This window comes from Phascolarctos cinereus, unplaced genomic scaffold, assembly GCF_003287225.1.
Source record: "Phascolarctos cinereus isolate Bilbo 61053 unplaced genomic scaffold, phaCin_HiC Scaffold_1;HRSCAF=81, whole genome shotgun sequence".
NCBI lineage: Eukaryota > Metazoa > Chordata > Mammalia > Diprotodontia > Phascolarctidae > Phascolarctos > Phascolarctos cinereus.
In genome coordinates, this window is record NW_027555514.1 from 280513698 (window position 1) to 280533555 (window position 19858).

Here is a 19858-nt window from a genome sequence, read left to right on the forward strand (position 1 = left end):
TGCTGCACACTTGGCCAGGTGGAAAGTAGAAATGTTTCAGCCAAATTAAAAAATTCCACTGATGCCATCAGTGTAATGTTTTTTTTTTCTTTTTTAAGATAATGATGAAACTAAAAGGTTAGATTGCTAAAGTAGGTGGGAGGATGAATGTAAAGGGATACTTCCTCTTGAGCAAAAAAGAAAATTTTTTTGAGAAAGGTTTATCCTTTAGGGAAGACTTCAGGGCCTCAGTGTAAAGACCAGACTGGAGAGGGTTTGACTCTGAGGCCCCGGTAAGGTGGGGGATTGGTTGGCATGTGTCCATCACAGCCCGGAATGCCCAAGAGGCAGGCATTGAAGACCCTGGCCCTAGAGCGAACAGAATTGGATGAGTCCGGGGAGGCAAGGACACCACATGGATGAGTTCCCCTTGGGCATCTCTCCTCACCCTGCTCCCTGCTCCCACTTCCCCTCAGGCCCAGCCAATTCAGCACCCCTCTCTCTGCGTTTCCAGCAAACTACAGCTCCCAGCATTCTCCAGCGCCCAACACCTGCCCAGGCCTCCTCCACTTGGGCTGCAGGGGGAGGGATACAGAAGAAGAGCGCAGAGAGATGAGGATGGAAGCGGGTGGGGACGTGCAGGCGCCGGACGGGGACAGGGGGTCCCACGCGCCGTCCATTGTCCCAGCGACCGGGCCGGGCCTCGGGGGAACCGCGGCCCGAGCCCCGGGCAGCTGGGGCAAGTGGGTCAGGCTCAACGTGGGGGGCACGATCTTTCTGACCACCCGGCAGACGCTGTGCCGCGAACAAAAGTCCTTCCTGAGCCGTCTTTGCCAGGGGGAGGAGCTGCAGTCCGACCGGGTAAGGCTGGGCCAGCGGGGCCGCAGGTCCGGGCGCTGCTCGCGGTGGGGGCGCGCCTTTGTGAGTGTGCTCTGGCGAACGAATGTGTGTGTGTGTGTGTGTGTGTGTGTGTGTGTGTGTGTGTGTGTGTGTGTTCAGGAGGGAGAGGGCGCCTCCTTTCTGCCCCCGCAGTCCGCAGCTGGGGGCCCCCTTCTCCCCTTGCCACCCACCTACCGACTCAGGACAATAACATAACCCCTCCTCCCTTCCTTTTCACATGAAACCGGAGGCGGGGAATCGTTGGGAAGCCAGGGCTGGGGGCTGTGGTGGGGGCTGGGGAAAGTGGCATGCTATTTCCTTCTCCATGGCAACCCTGTCGCTGGCAGAAGGCCCCAAACCATTTGGGAGAAAGTAGCTCATTCCTTTCCAAGCTGTTTCCTTCCTCTTTTCCTCCGTCGGCCAACACCCCCCCCCATCCTCTCCTCCTCTCCCCCAGAGCTGTTGGAGGGGGGGAGGGAGGTCCTGAGAGATAAAGTGACTAAGAATGTGTGGGAAGGGGAGGGGGTGCGCGCTGGTGCCTTTCTGGCCTTGACAGTTCACCCACCAACTCGCAAATGCCTGAGGTTGGTGCTTCCCAGTTTTTGCGGGGGGGAGGGATGCGGAAGAGGAGTCAGCCTGGGTCAGTTTGCTGCTACAGGAGAGCTTGGGCAAAAGATGGAGTAATAAGTAATAATCCCCAGTGGTGGGATCTGAATAGGGAAGGAATCTTTAAAGAGCATTAGCGCTGGAGTCTGGGCTCCCGAGTTCAAATTCCACCTCGGAGGTTTACTAGGGATGTAACCCATATGCAAGTCACTTATCTGCCTGGACCTCACCTTCCCAGTCTGGAGGGGATTACACTCAGTGACCTCTGAGGTCACTTCCAGTTCTGGATCAGATTATCCAGTCCACCCCCCTCTTTCAGTTTTACAGAAGTGGAAACTGAGTCCTCCCTTGGGAAAGTGGCTTGCCCAAAATTACATCGATAATTAGTAGCAGAGCCAGGAATTTGAAACCACATCTGCCCTAGAGGGGGACAGTGGAAAGAACCCAAGACCAGGAGGAGCCAGAACATCTCAGCCTTGGTCCAGGCAAAGCAGATCATCATTGCCATGACCTTGGGCAACTCACTCAACCTCTATGTTTCTGTTTCCTCCTCTGTAAAATGGAAATACAGGGCATCCCAAAAGTCAAGGTAGTTTTAAGCTTTAACTAAAGCTTAAACACCCTATATTAATGCCTCCTGTATTGGGGCTTGGGACTCCATAGAAATAAGGAAGGCAAGCTGTACAAATTCAGGTTATCAGGCAGCAGCCTTCCCTCTGGGAATGGAAGTTATGGATTAATGGAAAAGGGTGCTGGCTTTGAATCCTGCCTCTTCCATGTACTGTGTGATCTTGGGCAAATCACATACTGGCCTCAGTTTCCTTCATATGTAAAATGAGGGGGCAGGACTCAGTGAGTTCTAAAGTCCCTTTCAGGCCTCAATTTCAATACTTATGCCTGGGCCTCCCTGTGAAAAATGTCATCCTAGACTCATCCCTCTCGTATCCATCTCCTTCTCTACTCCAACACTGCCACCACCCCAGTCCAGGCCCTCCTCACCCCACTTCTGGACTATGGTAGTAGCCTGCTGCGTGGTTCATGTCTCAAGTTTCTCCCCATTCCAGATATCAAATGGACCTTCCCAAAGTCTCGTTCTGACCAAGTAACACCCCCCGAGTCAATAAATTGCAGTGGCTCCCTATTATCTCCAGAATCAAATGTCAAAGCCTTTGTTGGGCTTTTAGAGCCCTTCATGATCAGGCCCCTTCCCACCTTTCCCTTCATCATCCACCTGGACCTTCCATCTGACTCTGCGTATTTTCTCTGGCTATTCCCCCACCCTGGAATGCTCAGCCTCCTCACCTCCACCCCTGGCTCCCGGGGCTTCTTCCAAGTGTCAACTCTGCTCTGACTTTCTCCAGGAGGCTTTTCCTGAGCAGCCTCCACACCAGTGTCTTCTATGATCAGCTCCAGTTTGTCCTGTCTACACAGCTGTCAGACTTCAAGCTCCTTGAGGGCAGAACTGTCTTTTGCCTTTCTTTGCATCCTCAGCACTTAGCGCAGAAGAGGCATTTAAAAATGCTTGCTGACTGAGCTCTACAGATGGGGAACTGAGGCATACTCTGTGCAGAGACCTAGTCTAGGCACCGGGTATTACAGAAACCAGTAAGATGTGGTTCCTGATGCCCCAGGATCCTAGATCCTAGGGCTGAAAAGAACCTTAGAAGTGATCTAGACCATGTTCTCCATTTGACAGATAAGGCTACTGAGCCCCTGTGGTAAGGAACTGAATTAGGATTGAACCTGGTTTAGAATCTAGTGTTCTTCCCACTCTACCACAGTGGTGTGCTTGTGTGTGTGTGTGTGTGTGTAAGTTTCTGAGAGTGTGTGTTTGAGAATGCGCAAATGTGTGAGTGTGTGAATGTGTGTGTTTGTATGCCTCTGTGTGTGTGAGTGTGGATGAGTGTGTGAGTGTATATGTGTGCCTGTGATCATGTCATTTTTAAAATAGCATTTTCAGGGGGCAGAGGGAGCTGGAGAATCACGGAGGTGGGACGGATGCCAGTTACTTTCCTCATCACATCTTTCTGGCCCCTAGGATGAAACAGGAGCATATCTCATAGACAGGGATCCCACCTACTTTGGCCCAATCCTGAATTTCCTTCGTCATGGCAAGCTCGTTTTGGACAAGGATATGGCTGAAGAGGGTATGTTTCCAGCAGCCCAGAATTATTTCCTGTTTCCGATTTCCTCCCATAAATACTTGCTCTTGGGCCACTGCTGTATTGATTGGCCTTGGGACCCCAGAGCTATAACTAAGAATTTTTGTACCCCTGGGTGCATATACCTTACCTTAGACTAGTGGAATGAAAGGCAGTTTTTACTTGAATGGAGAATGGGACATTGCCCTGTAGGGGACAGCAAGAGACCCCAGAAAATGACCATTGGACTGCCACCGGGGAAGGAAAAGGGGAGCAATTCACCAGAGGACTGCAAGCATCCTCTGTGTCCCCTAAATTTGGTATCCACTCACCCCATTAAATACAGAACCTTTGGCAGCCCAGGTTACCTATCATCCCCTAGAATGGTCAAGAGTTCAAATCCTGGTATTGCTACCCTGGGCAAGCCTCTCATAGCTGATTTCAGGTCCTAGCTAGAGCTCAAAGGGACTTGGACCTCACAGGCCAGACCCCTCATTTTACTGGTAAGGAAACGGAAGTGTATAGAGGTGAAGTGATTTGACTGATGTCACATGGATAGGAAGCAGCATTGGTGAGATTTGAACCCAGGTCCTCAGACCTGCCCATCCTCATCTGTCAAAAGTGATCTCGAAAGTCCTTCAGCTTTCAGTCCCTGTGAGCCTGGGGGCTTGGGAGGAAGCCTGGGCCAGGCCTTGTTCTCCACTTCAGTCCCAGAAGGAGCTGCTGCTAAGCACCAGGCCCCAGATGAAGCACTCCCAGGAGCCCCAGGGCCCGGTGGCCCGGCACTGTCTGGGGAATGAGAGGCTGTAGGAGAGGTCAGCCACAAACAGATATGTCCAGGAGACCTGGGAGCTTCTGCCTTGGAAGAGGGCTTTTCCCCATTCCAAGCTTTGCCAGCTTCCTGGGAAAGCAGGTGATGGAGCTGGAATGCTTCCAAGGGCTGACCTGGGCTAGAGGAACGGGTGGGGATGGGCGTGGTGGAAGATTCTTTCTTTTCCCTCCAATTTCTCTGTTGGTTCAGAGATTGATTTGAATCCTGGGGTGGGGCGGTGATTGACACCCTGCCTCCCTTCTGCTCTGAATCCTGCCTATCCTAGTCATTATTTGGCTAAATCTGCCCCTCCCTGACTATATATCCTATCCCTTAAGGATGGCAGCTAGGTGCTCTACACATGATGTTTTGGGGGTAGAATTGGACCATGGCTCTCTAACTGGAAAGGACCTCACAGACCCTCAAGTCCTCTTTTGAAAGAGGAGGGATATGGGGCCCAGGGAAATGAATGACTTATCCAAGGTCACACAGCTAGTAAGCATCAGTCTCCTGTAATCTTAAGACTCAGGCAACTTCCAGATTGTCTAGTCTAGCTTCTTTCGACAGATGAGGAAACTGAGGCCCAGAGATGTGATTTTTTTAGGATTTAGAACAGGAATTTTTAACTTTTTATGGACCCCTTTGGTAGTCTCAGGAAACTCACAGACCCCCCTCAGAGAATAATGCATTTAAATAATTGAATGAAATGCTACATTGAAGTTAGTGAAAATGAAGGTGCAATTTTTTTTTTCCTCCATCTAGGTTCACGGGCTCTCTGAAATCTATCCATGGATTCCCACATAAAACCCTGATTTAAAAGTAATGAGAACTTTAGAGACCATATTGTCCAACTCCCTAATTTTAGAGATGGGGAAACTGAGGCATAGGAAGCTAAGTGACTTGCCCACAGTCACACCTAGTAAGAGCTAACATTTATATAGCACTTTGATATTTCCAAAGCACTTGATATATATTTTTGCATCTGAGCTTTACAACAACTGATGAATTTCTAGTGCTGAGATGGGTCCTATTACTATCCCCTTTTACATATGGGGAAACTGAGGCAGACAGAAGTTAAGTGACTTATCCAGGATCACTCAGCTATTAAGTGTCTAAGGCAGGATTTGAACTCACATCTTTCTGACTCCAAGGCCAGTACCCTATCCATTGTGCCACCTAGCTGCTCGGTAGTAAGTAGCAGAGGCAGATTTGAACACCAGGCTTTTGACTACAAATACAGTGTTCTTCCCCTGCTTCTTTCCTGGATTTAGAGGCACAGAACCTGGGTTCAGATCTTGACTTTGCTACTTACTAACTGTATGACCTTGAGCAAGTCACTCAGCTTCCCTGGGCCTCAGTTTCCTCATCTGTAAAGTAAAGGAATTGGACTCAGTATTTTCTTCAGTAGCTTCCAATTCTAAGTCTATGAGCCTATAAGCTTGTCTCCTTTGTGAGCTACAGAACCCAGGACAGCTCTGAACACTCTCCCTGAGATAGTCAGCATGCCATATTCTGTATGCACCGTTTTTATTTGACAAGCTCCTGTATTGTCTAAAATCTGAATGGTGCCCTTCAAGCTATTTCTTAGTAAGACAAAATCCCCTAAAGATCACAGCTGTACAAACACAGAAGGGGTTTCTGAGAAAGGTAGCCAACTCCCTTTTTCTCCTTGATCCTCAGTTTCCTCACCTGTAAAGGACCTCTGAGGTCTCTTTCAACTCTATGACCCTATGAAGTCACTTTCCCTCTCTGGGCCTCAGTTTCTCCATCTGTAAAATGAGAAGATTGGACTGGTTGGCCCTTGAGGTCCCTCCAAGCACCAGATCTAGGATCTTATGATGATTGCTTCCTTGCCCTCAGTGGCTTATTAGCGCGCTCTCTCTCTCTCTCTCTCTCTCACAGACACACACACACACACACACACTCACACACCTTGAGTGAGTCTTGGGACCCTAGGCACTAATTCCAGGGGGAAGAAATGCAAATGCTATCGGGCTGAGCCAACCCCTGTTTACATGCTCTGGGCTCCTGGGGACAGTTGCCTGGGGCGATCCCCAGCCTCCTGGTCTCAGCTCAGAGAGAACAGGCTGGGACTCCTTTATAAGGCAGGAAAGGCTACTGCGCTACACCTCAAGGTGGTGGCTCTGAATGGGGCTCCAGTGCCCAGTCTCTTTTATCCTAGGATTGGAGGTAGAAAGAGCCCTTATGTCTTATCACTGGAGAGCTTTTAAGGGGGAGCAGATGACCACCTGTCAAAGACTTTGTAAGAAGGATTCCTATTTGAGCTGGATGAACTTCTAGTGCTGAGATTCTGTGTCTGGGCCTTGCAGTTTACTAGCTGAAAAACCTCCCATTTTCCCCTTCATTTGTTGACTCTCAGTTTCCTTATCTGCAAAATGAGGATAATTTTGCACTGCCAACCTCATGGGGGGTTTTGTTAAGAAGGCATCACAGAAATATGAGGCATCCCAGGATTTCAGAAGCTAGACCTGGAAAGGACCTCAGAGAGAACATCAAAGCTACCTCCTTTTATGAAGGAGGAAACTGAGGCACGCAGAGGAGAAATAACTTACCCAAAGTCACACAGCTAGTAAATGTCAGATATGGGATTTGAACCCAGACCTCTCTGACTATAGAGTAAGGGTTCTTAACCTGGAGTCTGTGAACTTTTTTTTAATATTTGAATAACTATATTCCAATATACTTTGTTTCCTTTGTAATCCTATGTATTTTATTTTCTGCATTTAAAAAAAATTATTCTCCAAAGAAAGAACTATGGAGTTTGAATGCAGATCAAAGCATACTAGTGGCTATTTTTTTTTCTTCTGTTTTGTTTTGTTTCCTCTTTCTGGTGGTTCCTTCTATTGGTTCTAATTCTTCCTTACTACATCACTAATGTGAAAATTTGTTTAATAGGAATGTATATGTATGGCCTATATCAGGTTGTGCACTGTCTTGGGGAGGGAGGGGGAGAAAAATTTAACATTCAAAAGCTTATGGAAGCGATTATTGATAAATCAAAATAAATTAATAAAAAAAATATTCCAGACTGCCATGACTCCCTTGGGAAGGTGCACTGGGGCAGCAGTCTCTGATCACTGTCATCTCTTCTTCCAGGGGTCCTGGAGGAAGCTGAATTCTATAACATTGGCCCCTTGATTCGAATCATCAAAGACAGACTAGAGGAAAAGGACTACACGGTGACCCAGGTGGGTCAAAGAAAGAGACAGAAGGAAAGGGGGAGGGAATTAAAGTGTGTGTGCGTGTGTGTGTGTGTGTGTGTGTGTGTGTGTATGTGTGTGTGAGTGTGCATGAGTGTGTGTGTCTGTGTGTAAGTGTGTATGTGTGAGAAAGTGCTTGTGGGTCTCTGTGTGTGTGTTATTCCTATAAAAATGTTGAAATTGTCCATCCTTGGGATGAAAAGCCAGCCTTTCATGGGCTTTGGGAGGTCTTTGGCATATCCAGAGGAGTCAAGTTCCCAGAAGACAGAAGGCCCTTGGCTTGGGAGCCCAGAGATCAGGCTCAAATCTAGTCCTGATTTGACTTTCACCAGATGGCTGCATATTGCAACCAAGTCCTTCCTCTTCCCTGAGCTTTAGTCCCCACAGGTGAAGCTTGAGTCTATCAATCAATCAGTAAGCATTTATGAAGGACCTACTGTGTGCTAGGCACTATGGGGACTAAAAGAGGCAAAAGAAAGTCCCTGCCCTCAAGGAACTTAAAAACTACTGCGGAGATGATAATCAATCAGTAAATATTTATTAAGCACCTACTGTGTGCCAGGCACTGTGTTAAGTGCTGGGGACATCAATAGTGACAAAAGACAGTCTCTGCCCTTAGGGAGATTACGATCTAATGGGGGAGACAATGTGCATACAATTATGTATAGAACATGCTCTATGCAGGATAAATAGTAAATAATTATAGAGGGAAGGCACTGGGTTAAGAGGAGTCGCTGTGATAACAGCTGTCTCTCCTTGCTTACAGGCAACATGCTATGAATATGGGAATAAAATGGTAAATACTTTCATTCTAGGCTGAGCATTGAGGATAAGAAGACAAAAATTCCTGCCTATCCTTGATGGGGCCATGTGCTTTGGAAGTAAACACAGCACAGTCTAGACTTGGCAATGGGAGATCTGGGTTTGAGTTCTCAATCTGCCCCGAGATAGTGGGGTGACCTTAGGCAAGTCACTTCTCTTGGGTCTCAATTCCCTCCCCTGTAAAGTGAGGGAGATGGATGACTTCTGACATCCTTTCCAGCTCTAGAGCCATGATCCGATGGATAACCATTGGCAAGTTGATTAACCTCTCTGAGCCTCAGTTTCCTCATCTGTGAAATGAAGGGGCTTGACTGGAATGATCTCTAGCTCTGACAATCTATGACTATGAATCTAGAATATAATTATTGTAGTATTATTCTCTGCCTCAAGGAAGAAGGGAGTGGGAAGCAACCTTTGGGCCTCAGAGACAGAATGAATGGAGGGCAAAGGCTATAAAGAGATGTCCTGCTTCAGTGGAATGTGTGCTAGTGTGGACATTTGAGAACTCTGACTGTATGACCTCAGACAAGTCATTCTCTGGGCCTCAGTTTCCTCATTTATAAAATGGAGGGGCTAGATTGGATGGTCTATTAGATCCAGCTAGATCCAAGATGGCTCCTGGGAGGAAAAAAATGAGCCCAATTCTCTCGATAGGAGAGATGGAGGTTGAGAGAAATCTGAGCCCCAGGGTTTGATTTGGAAGGCAGAAGAGTCACTGGAGAAAGACATCATTTTTCTTTGGGAAGCCTATTGTAAAATGCTCTAGGAACAACTTCCAAAACCCCACTCATGGAGGCAGGAGACCAAAGCTCACATCTGGGCTCAGCCAGGACCTTGAGCTCTGTCCTTGGGCAAATCACTGTCCTATCTGGGCCTCAGCTTCCTCATCTGGAAAATGGGAACAATGAACCACCTGCTACACAGAACTATTACAATGACTGATGTTGGCACTAATAACAGCTGGCATCTACCTAGTGCTGTGAGGTTTGCAAAGTGCTTTTACATACATAACCTCACTTGGGCTTCATAACACATCTGTGGTGCAGGTGTTTTGAAACTGTATTGTATAGGTTCATAGGAGCATAAACTGGGAGCTAGAAGGGCCCTCAGAGGCCATCTAGTCCAATCCCCTTTTTTTACAGATGAGGAAACTGAGGCTCTGAGGTCAGTGACTTGCCCAAGGCCACACAGGTAACAAGTGGGATTTGAACCTTCTCCAAACCCAACATTTTTTCCTTTGCATTGTGCTGTCTTACTCCGTGTTCTCCTTCTTTCCCAAGGCAAGAGTTGCCAGTCTCTATCTTGGCACCATCCCTCACATCACTCACACCTGCTTCTTCTCTCCGCCAGGTGCCTCCCAAGCATGTGTACCGAGTCCTGCAATGTCAAGAGGAAGAGCTCACTCAGATGGTCTCCACCATGTCTGATGGTTGGAGGTTTGAACAGGTACAACAGGGCTGGGGATGGACATAGGGCAAAATGGAGGTAGGTGGTGAGAGGAGTATGTGTTTTTAGGAATTGAACAGAAAGGCTTGGAGCTGCCCTCACAGAGCTTATAGTTGATTTGGGGAATATGAGAGAAAGAGAGAGAGAGAGAGAGATCAATGAGATGGATGATAGATGAATGGATAAATAGATAAGTGATAGATGAACAGTTAGCTAGATGGATGGATGAGTGCCTAGATGGATTTATGCATGGCTAGATAGGTGGGATGGTAAATAGATAGATGAATGGATAGATAGATAAATGAATGGCTAGATAAATGGATGGATGAATGGCTAGATAGGTGGATGATGGATACATAGATAAATGGATAGATAGATGGATAGATGAATGGAGATATATATATGATAGATAAATGGATATATATTTATACATAATAGATTTATAGATGATAGATGAATGGATATATAGAGAGATGAATGATGGATGAATAGATAAATAGGAGGAATGGATGACTAGATAGATGGATAGATAGAATGAATGGGTAGATGGATGGATGGATAAATAGACAAACAGACAGATATGATAGGAAGCAGAGTATGATAAAAGCAAGGACTAGAAAAAGTGTTATAAGGATTATGAGGAGGGAAAGCTTACTTCTAACCAAGGATTTCAGGAAAGACTCCTGAAAGAAGGGGCACCTGAGCTGGATCTTGAAATAAGAGAAAGAGTTCAACCTGTGTGAAGCAAGCACTTTCTAGGAATGAAGAAGGTTGGCTCACCCAAATGTAATGGAGGGTAAGAGGAGACAAGAAAATAGCTACTCATCCCGTTGGCCTGGAATTTAGGGTTTGTGAAGGAAAGGTGAGTTGAAGCCAGGTTTCATGGAGCTTTAAATGCCAGGCCAAGAGTTTGCCCTTTATCCTAGGAGCACTAGGGGGCCACTGATAGCTTTTGAGCAAGAGAGACACAACATTGGTCTTGTGCCGTGTGAAGGTGACTTTGGCACCTGTGGAAAGAATGGACTGTTGTTAAAGATTTCTCTTGGGCATACAAAGACCAAAATGAAATAATGGGTCAGTCCCTGCCCTCAAGGAACACATAGTCTATCAATTTTTTTACCTAAACTTTTTAACCCCCTTTATGCCAACACAGCGTGCTGCTCACAGTAGGCCCTTAGTAAATGTTTATTGAAGAAATGAATAGTGGTTGGCCCACATGCCTGCTATGGAGAGGCAAATTAGTGGAGTACATGGAATCAGGAATCTAATCCTGATTCTACTGCCGTTCATCAGTTACGTCAGTTTGTCAGTCATTTGTGTCAATTATTGTCAGTCACTCAATTATGTCAGTCAATCACGTCCCCTCTGTATTTCTCCATTTCCTTATCTGTAATGAATCCTGTTGGGTTGTGCAGGATGAAGAAGTAACAGCATGTTTTAGCATCAGTAGTGGCAGTCTCATTGTTATCATTGTCTGAAACTTTTCCATGCTCTTCCTTTCTAGCTGGTGAACATTGGGTCCTCTTATAACTATGGGAATGAGGACCAGGCAGAATTCCTGTGTGTCGTCTCCAAGGAGCTGTACAACTCTCCCAATGGACTGAGTTCAGAGCCCAGCCGGAAAGCCAAGGTGAGACCCAACTTTCAGGCTGATCTCTCTGCCCCACTGAGTTTCTCCTTCTCTTCCCCTTCTCCTAGCCTGCCATTCCTGTTTCTTTTGTCTTCACCCTTCCTGCTCTGGCATCCATTATGCTCCATGGTCACAGCCATCCCATCCCATGCTGTGCTCCTGTCTGTGAGCGCATCCAAATTAAGCAGGCTCAAGCAGGGTAGTTGTTGGGTTACAGAGGTCATGGTGAGTGTAGACTCCTTTTATGGGCTGAGTGAGAGGATCCTAGGGCTTAGACCAGGAAGAGACCTTAGGGAACCTTAAGTCCACACATCAGGAGATTTGGTGTGGCCTGGTACATGGTGGTGCTGGAATCTAGCCAGCATTATGAAGTGGACACTAGGATGGTCTCAACTCAGGACTGTGAGCACTCAGGAGAATTGGATTTCAGTCCCCTTTCTCCTCCTAATTCCCAGTGCGAGCAAATCATTTTAACTCTCAGGGTCTTAGTTTGTTTATTGGACTTAGATCCCTAAAGTTCCTTCTGGCTCTGAAATCCTCTGGTTCTCTTTGATGGATGAGAGCCTATAAAGGTAGTCTGATCATGGCCACAAGGATCTCCTTGGCCTAGCTGTGGCTTCCTAGGTGAGGGCTTCAGAATCTGTCAGGAGTGAGTTAGGACCTGAATGATTGAGTCTTTTCCCTTTCTAAGCTGGCTGGGTGACATTAAGTGGACCCCTAGGGAGTGCTGTCTGGCCGGGGATGCCTTTGCATCATCCCAGCATGAGCACCTGCCTTGGGGAAGCCAGCCCTCCTTCTTCATCTGATGGAAATAACTTTCTCCTCTCTGCTGGGTCTGAGCTTTTGTGTGGCTCTCCAGCTAGCCCTAGAGGCTGAGCCCAAGAGGCTATCTGACTTTTTTCTGGAAGCCTCTGGGTGGTGGTGGCATTTGTCTGGATTCCTGGGGGGTATGAACCCTGGATATAAAGGATGAGTTGAGATGGTGCCCAAGAACTGATAAATTCCAGCAGGAGGACAGGCTGACCCTCTCATGTCTGAAGCAGAGTCTTTTAGTAAAGGGAGGAGTTTTGCAAGGAGAGAGATGGCTGTGTGCTCTTCTTGTCAGTGGCCTGGTCTCCCCTGAAGTAGAGGTCTTTTTGTCTGTCCATCTGCCCCTATTGTAACCTCTCCCACTCTCCCTTACAGTAATGTCCTCTGTGGTTTCTAAAGCCTTGGCAAGTAGGTGCCGACCAACTTATTGATTCCAATAAATTAGAGTAGGATGAGCTGTTTTGTGACGTAGTGAGTTCCCCATTCTTGGGGGAGGTGGGGAGATCTGTCAAAGGATGAATGGAAGATCATAGATTTAGATCTAGCGTTGAACTTAGACACCCTCTAAATGCAACTGTCCCACCTTCCCATTTTAAAGATGAGGGAACTGAGGTTAAGGGGATGTTATAGGATCACCGATCTTGAGCTGGAAGGGACCTCTGAGGCCATCTAGTCCAGGTTAACCCAGGGTCTGTGAATTTGTTTTTAAAAAATATTTTGAACACCAAATATCAGAATAATTGGATTCCTTCGTAATCTTAGGTATTTTGTTTCATGCATTTCAGAACATTACTCTGAGAAAGGGTCTGTAAACTTCACATGGATGTCAGATGGGTTCATGACAAACAAAAAGGCTAAGAATCCCTTATCCATTGTAAGCCCCTCATTTTACAGATAAAGAAACTGAGGCCCAGGAAGAAGGTGTAACTTGTGTGGTGTCACATAGCTAGTAAGTGTCTGAGGAGGGATTTGAACCCAGGTCCTCCTGACTCTAAACTTTGCACCATCTACCCCTCTCCAGTGCCTGCTAAGGTATGCATTAGGAAGAGCAATGGAATGGAATGGTGGGGGATGGGAGGGGGGCAGAGGACCAAGGCTGGGATCTGCCTTCTGCTATGTGCTCATCAGGTGACCTTGGAAAATCCCATTTCCTTACCCAATTCTCATTCTCCTCCGGTGTAAAATGTGAAGGTTAGATTAGATCAGAGGTGTTCTGGAGGCAGCCAGTTGTTAAATTTTCATTGTGAGCATTTCCACCTCAAAAATCCAAAAACGCTTGATTTATCAGGGCTTCATTTATAGTTTGTGAATTGTCCAGACCTAAGAAAGTGATGGAGAAATGTTATTAATGCTAATTAATTGTGTCAGGTATACATCCCCCTATGCCCAGCATTGACCAGCATGCTTCTGGGTTAGATGGTCCGGACTGACCTCTGAGGCCTCTTCTACCCCCAAGCCTCTAGGCCTCCGGGATCTTGACCCTAGTTAGAAGGATCCATAGAGATCATCTAGTCTACCCCACACATGCCTCATTTTACAGATGAGGAAAGCTGAGGTCACGGAGGCAAAAGCATTTATTAAGTGCCTGCTGTGTGACTGACAAGGTGCTAAGCAAGTAGTGGAGCTGAAATTTGGCCCATAAGTGTCTTTCCTAAGGACAGCGCCAGGGAATGCCAGGCACAGTGGTGTGGGCACAGATGCCCAGGTCCACCAGTAAGCCAAGGTTCCTTTGAATTCCCTCTACCTCCTCATTACAAGGGGAGCAAGGCTGAGTAGGGATCTGAAAACCAGGTCCCTTTCTGGCCCTGGGGGTGTGTGTGGAGGTTGGTGGGGTGCCCACTTTCCTCTACCCACCTCTACTCCTACCTCATGTGTGCATCTAGCTTCTCTTAAAGCTATACTTTTTAAAGTACTAGAGGAGTTATGTGGGGTAGTGAATAGAACCCTGGAACTAAACTCTGGAAGACCTGAATTCAAATCCAGTTTCAGACACTTACTAGCTGTGTGACCCTGGGCAAGTCACTTAACTTTTGTTTACCTCAGTTTCCTCATCTGTAAAATAGCAATAATAATAGCACCTACCTGCTAGGGTTGTCGTGAGGGTCAAATGAAGTAATATTTTTAAAGCACTTAGCAAACCTTAAAGCTCTCTATTAGTGCCAGTTATTATTATTGTTAATGAATCCAAATTTTTATTACATTATTACAATATTTCTATAACATTACTCAAGTATTATGATATTTTTAGAATTATAAAACTATAATATTTATGTGTTATTATGATTTGTTTAGGGGTAGCTAGGTGGCACAGTGGATAGAATGCCAGGCCTGGAGTTAGGAAGACCGGAGTTTAAATTTGGCCTCAGACACTTACTAGCTGTGTGACCCTGGGCAAGTCACTTAACTCTGTCTCAGTTCCTCACTTGTAAGATGACCTAGACTGCTCCATTATCTTTGCCAAGAAAACCCCAAATGGGATCAAGAAGAGTCAGACACAACTAAAAAACGACTGAACAACAACATAATAAGATTAGAATTATTATACTATTTATATAGCATTACAATAATATATAATTGTAATGCTATATATAATATAATATAACATAACATAATACAATACAATACAGTATAATGTAATGTAATGTAATATAATATAATATATAACATAACATATAATTGTAATGCTATATAAATAGTATGATAATTCTAATATTTATATCATTAGAATGATATAAAATTATAATTATATTATTAGAATTATATAAAATTATAATATTTATATTATTAGAATTATACAGATTATAAATATTATACTATTTCTATATTATTACAATTATATACATTATGATACTTATATTGTATATTAGAATTCTAGAAAATATAATCTATTAAATCTAAAAATCTAAATTTTTAATGGACCCGCTATTGTATCAGTATTAGGTAAAGAATTCCTCCTACTTATGCAAGTCAGCTACATATATTCCCAGAGAATTACCTGGAACACTGAGGAGTTAAGTGACTTGCCCAGGGTCACACAGCCAATAGGATTCAGAGGCAGGACCTTCCTGGCCTGGAAGCTAGCTCTCCACCCACAATCCCACAAGGCCATGCTGCCTCCCCTATTGAAAAGGTGTAAAAGGATTTCAGGTTGGCTGTGAAGACAGAAACCCACACAACATAGTGGAAGGAGTGACAAGAGTCTTTGTTTTAGAGTCGGCAAACCTCAAATCCCAGTGCTGACGTTTTCTCCCCATCTCTCTGACTGTGGGCAAGTCCCCTGGGCCTCAGTTTCCTCCTCTTTAATGTAAAACAAAGGAGCTGCACTAGATTGAAATCCTTTCTAGCTCTAAAACAAGGATTCTACAATCCTATGACCTCTCTAGGCCTCAGTTTCCCCTTACATAAAAGGAAAGAATTGGACTGAATGACCTTTAGGGTCCCTTCTAACTTGAGGTATCTTCTTTAACCTCTCCCAGCCTCAGTCTCCTCATATGTAAAATGAGAGGGTTAGGCTAGCTGACCTGTAGGATCCCTTCTAACTTTAGGTTTGGGATGCTTTGCCCTCTCGGTGCCTCAGTTTCCTCCTCTGTCAAATGGGGGGCTTTGGCTAGGTGACCTCTCCAGTCCTTTCCAACTCTGAATCCTCTGATTCCCTCTGACTAATCCTTTTTCTCGCCCTGAGGGAGCCCCTTCCACAAGTCTAGGCTGGGTGCGGGGGTTGGAGAAGAGGCCGATGTGCTCCCTGCGGGGGTTGGAGAAGAGGCCGATGTGCTCCCCGCCTCCCCTCCCCTGGAGCTTTAGCAGGTTCCCGCAGCCCTCGCAGCCCCCCACCCTCGGGAGCCGTGCTCGCCCCATTTCAAGTGTCTCCACTCTTTCTTCCCTGGGTCCGGCCGGCTGGGACACAGAGCACGGAGGAGGAGCTGGAGGAGGAAGAGCGGCAGGAGGAGGAGGAGGAGGAGGAGGAGGAGGAGGTGGTGCAGGTGGATGAGGTGCAGGTGGAACCCGAGGCAGATTCGGACGAGAAAGGTGCAGCAACCCCCTGAGGAAAATGATTTTAGTAAAAGCCTGAGCGTAAAGCCACCTGTCCCTTCTGGTGAGAGTCCATCGGAGGTAGCAGCCGAGCTGTGCTAGGGGCCGGGGGGGCGGGCCGGGTACTAGCCCTCATCAGCTCCGCCCCTGCCCCCGGGCGCTGGTCATAACCATCCCTTCTCTTGCTTTTCTCTCTTTTTTTTTTTTTTCAGTGCAGCTGTCTCGGGATCCTGCTCATTCTCTCCCCTTCTCGCCGTCTCATCTTCCTCCTCTTCCTCCTCCTGAAGGGTCCATCTCATCTTCACCCACTTCTGCCTCCTCCTGGATCTCATCTGCTCCCTGCTTCCTCTCTCTCACCTCTTGCCCCTGTTTCCTCTCTTCCTACTCCCCCCTCCTGAGGGGCGCTCACGCCATCAACGCTCCCTCAGGGCACGGTTCCTCCGACGGCCAGGGCAGCTCAGTGTAATCCCCAAGCGTGGGGTTTGGAGTCAGAAGACCTGGGTTCAAATCCCAGCTCTGAAAAATGAAGGAGCTGGGCTAGATGGCCGCCAAGGTCCCTTCCGTCTCCAAATCTAGAATCCTATGGACTCAGGCATGTCTATTTCCCTCTCTGAGCCTCAGTTTCCTCACCTGTCCAATAAGTGGGTTGAACTAGATCACCTCTAAAACCCTTTCCAGTTCTGGATTCTATCACTGTAGAGTCTTCCTCTTCCTGGCTGCTTCCACACTTTCTAGAGAGGAGTCGTGCCTCCTCACCACTTTGCCGGCGCCTCCTCTTCTAGCCCCGGTCTCAGGGCACGCCTCCTTTCAGGCTCCTCTCCGTACCCACCCAAGCCTGAGGCTGAGCTCCGTTTGACGGACTCCCGTCCTCTCCCTCTCCTGTAGAGCTACCAGCTCTTGGTGTGGAGCTTGGGCAGCGATGGGGGTGTGAGAGGAAGAGGGTGTACCTTCTGTTCACTTGACTACAGCTAAGCAGTTTTTTTTTTGGTGGGGGACTGACTTTTTTTAATCTCCTTTTTTCTCGGTGCATTTCCATCCTGGTCTGGGGTTCAAGGCTAGGAGAATGAAGATGGGGCTGGGTGGGTGGGGTGGGGGAATAGAGACGTGGACACACTTGCCCACATGCGGCAGGGCCCAGATAAGAGGGAGAGAGAAGAGAGGAAGAGGCCCAAGCATCCAGGTGGCTCCGGGTCCCGGGGCTTCCTCTCCCGAGCTTCCCAGAAACCATCATCATGCCTTCTCCGTGAATGAGATCCTTTATCCTCAATGTCCATGATGTAGGCAGCCCGGTTCTATGGATCCAGTCGCCTGAGGCCTTGCACAGAATGAAGGTCCTAAATCAAGGCCCTAAGGCAATGAACTTGGCGTCAGGGGGACCTGGGTCTCATGCCTGCTCTTGGCCCGGCCAGTTGACTGCGGGCAAGTCGCTTCCCCTCTTGAGGACTCAGTAGCTCTCTCTGCAAAGGGAAGGAAATGACTGGACTAAATGCTCCCTCCCAGAGCTAGCAGGCTGGGCTGTCTCCCCTCCTCTGGACTTGGAAGGGTCATTGTTTTCCTGGGCTCTGCCCTAGAGCCTGATTTGCATAAGGCTAGTGCCAGGGGTGGAGGTGGGGAGAGGAGAAGAATGGGAGGGATTTGAAGGGGAGGGGATTAAGGACCACTGGGAGGGACATGCCTCTTCATTCTTTCATTGCTGAGGCAAAGGCTGGAATTCCTGGGCTCTAGCCCAGTTTTCCGCCTGTCTCTTCAACGTTTCCATCCTCAGCCTGATACCTGCCCTTCTTCGAGACAATGAATGTGACTTACCTGCTCTCTTCTCTCTCTCTCTCCCTCTCTCCATTTCTGTCTCCTATTCTCTACCACCAACCTGGCTCCCCTGCACCATCCTCCCTGCCCTTGCTCCTGCACGTTCCCCTGCTCACTCCTTCCTCCCCCCATCCTCTCTCTCCCAACCCCTCTTATCTTTTAGCTGTTACAAGCCAGAGGCTCCCAGATGTGAGAACATTGATCATCTTCCGGGAATTTTTGTTTTCTGTTCTGAAATCTTTATTTTTGTACTATGGCCTGCGGCAGCATTCCTGGGCCGAAGCAGATTGCCCCAGGGGTTACCCTCACCCCTGTCCCTTTTAGGTACTCCCTCTGGTTCCCTCTCCCCCCAAACACAGGAGATGATGCAATGTATTCACATTGGTTGATCAGGCTGGGGTGGGGGCAACTGAGATGGGAACTTTTACATTTCAGCAGTGACAACATGAGGGCAGGTATCCAGCCTCCTGGGCAGGGGGCCTTCTCCCCTTCCCCTGGGAAAAATGATGAAATAGTGTTCAGTTTTCAGGGCCCTCAACTCTTTCCCAGTTCTATTCCTCTCACCAGGGAGGAAAAGTATGAGGTAACCTCACTAAGATGGGCTCAGTAACATCACCTCTGGTCTTCAGTTTCCTTGCCTCCAAACTGGGGCTGCTAGGCCTTGCCTTGCCCACCTCACAGGGCTGTTGTGAGGATGGAATGAGCTGACAATGTATGAAAATACTCAGAGAAACTATTGATGCAAGCTCTACTCACAGCCTGTCCTAAAGGGATTGGCTTTTTTTTCTCCCCAAAAAAAATGTTGCTCAGGGAGACAACGGTATTTAACTCCAAGGAATGGGTCATTAATGGTGGAGTTTCAGGCCTTGGTGGGAAGACATTCGGATGGGGAACACGCCTCAGAAATAAAGACAAATCTGTCTCGAGGTTCTTCTCATCTTCCTTGGCTTTCATGATGGCACCCTTTGATAAAAATGGGGAGAGCCATACCATACTCTGCAGAACCAGCTTCTGCCTCAGTTCAGCTTTGTGGATTTCAGCTGCTCACTGATGCATCAAGCTGACCCTTTTCTGGTTCTGTCTGCAATAGTCCCCTCTCTCTCTTGTGACTGCCCTCCTCTGTCAGACTGTTCCAGTCAGGAGAAAGAAGACCTTGTTAGCATAGCTGGGGTGCCCCTGAAGGAAGGTGAAGGAACAGGAATGGAGGCAACTCATCCTGACCCTCAGAACTGGGGCATGGGGCTGAATGAGTGAGAGTGTGACCCTAGGGAGGCGCCCCTCTGTATCCTGGGGACTGAATCATGTTGGATGCAGCCTTGTTAATAAAACCTTGATAGAAACCTCAGGCTCCTGACTCACTTTTCTCTTGGGGAGAAATCGGGGCAGGGAAAGGAGAGAAGTGTGCCTAGGTTCAAATACCAGCTCTCACATTGTGTGAGGAACCTTGAATCCCTTCCTCTCTCTGGCCTTCTGCATCTGTCCAGTGAGGGGCTTGGAATAGAATCCTCATTCACCATCTAGTCCAATCCCCTCTCATTGGACAGATGGGGAAACCAAAGCCTAGAGCATAATGACTTGCCCAAGGTTACTCCAGAAGAAAGTGGAAGAGCCAGAATTGGAAGCTCTGGCTGCAAGCCCAGGGTTCTTTCGCTGCAACATCATGGCTCAGCTTTCCATT

At 47.4% G+C, this 19858-nt stretch overlaps 1 protein-coding gene across 6 annotated transcripts; it reads left to right on the forward strand.

The window, feature by feature from the left end:
* Window positions 1–246: 246 nt before the first annotated feature.
* Window positions 247–18462, forward strand: KCTD17 (potassium channel tetramerization domain containing 17). Of its 6 annotated transcripts, none has more exons than XM_020982530.2 (7): window positions 247–840; window positions 3503–3611; window positions 7534–7625; window positions 9810–9905; window positions 11410–11535; window positions 16251–16371; window positions 17186–18166. In XM_020982530.2, the coding sequence occupies exons 1-7, from the start codon at window positions 592–594 to the stop codon at window positions 17257–17259; spliced, it is 867 nt and encodes a 288-aa protein (XP_020838189.1). In that variant the 5' UTR covers window positions 247–591; the 3' UTR covers window positions 17260–18166. The 6 variants fall into 6 exon arrangements, with proteins under 6 accessions (XP_020838189.1, XP_020838182.1, XP_020838185.1 ...); XM_020982523.2 differs by having other exon boundaries at window positions 249–840; window positions 16587–18166; XM_020982526.2 differs by lacking the exon at window positions 17186–18166 and adding an exon at window positions 16592–16746 and having other exon boundaries at window positions 249–840.
* The last annotated feature ends 1396 nt before the right edge of the window (window positions 18463–19858 follow it).

What these genes read in the sequence shown, in the direction of transcription:
- KCTD17 (XM_020982523.2), top strand. Translation starts at nt 592, where the DNA reads ATGAGGATGGAAGCGGGTGGGGACGTGCAGGCGCCGGACGGGGACAGG. An exon ending in AGGACTACACGGTGACCCAG is followed by an intron (nt 7,626 to 9,809) that starts GTGGGTCAAAGA and finishes TCTCTCCGCCAG; the next exon opens with GTGCCTCCCAAGCATGTGTA. An exon ending in GGCAGATTCGGACGAGAAAG is followed by an intron (nt 16,372 to 16,586) that starts GTGCAGCAACCC and finishes TTTTTTTTTCAG; the next exon opens with TGCAGCTGTCTCGGGATCCT.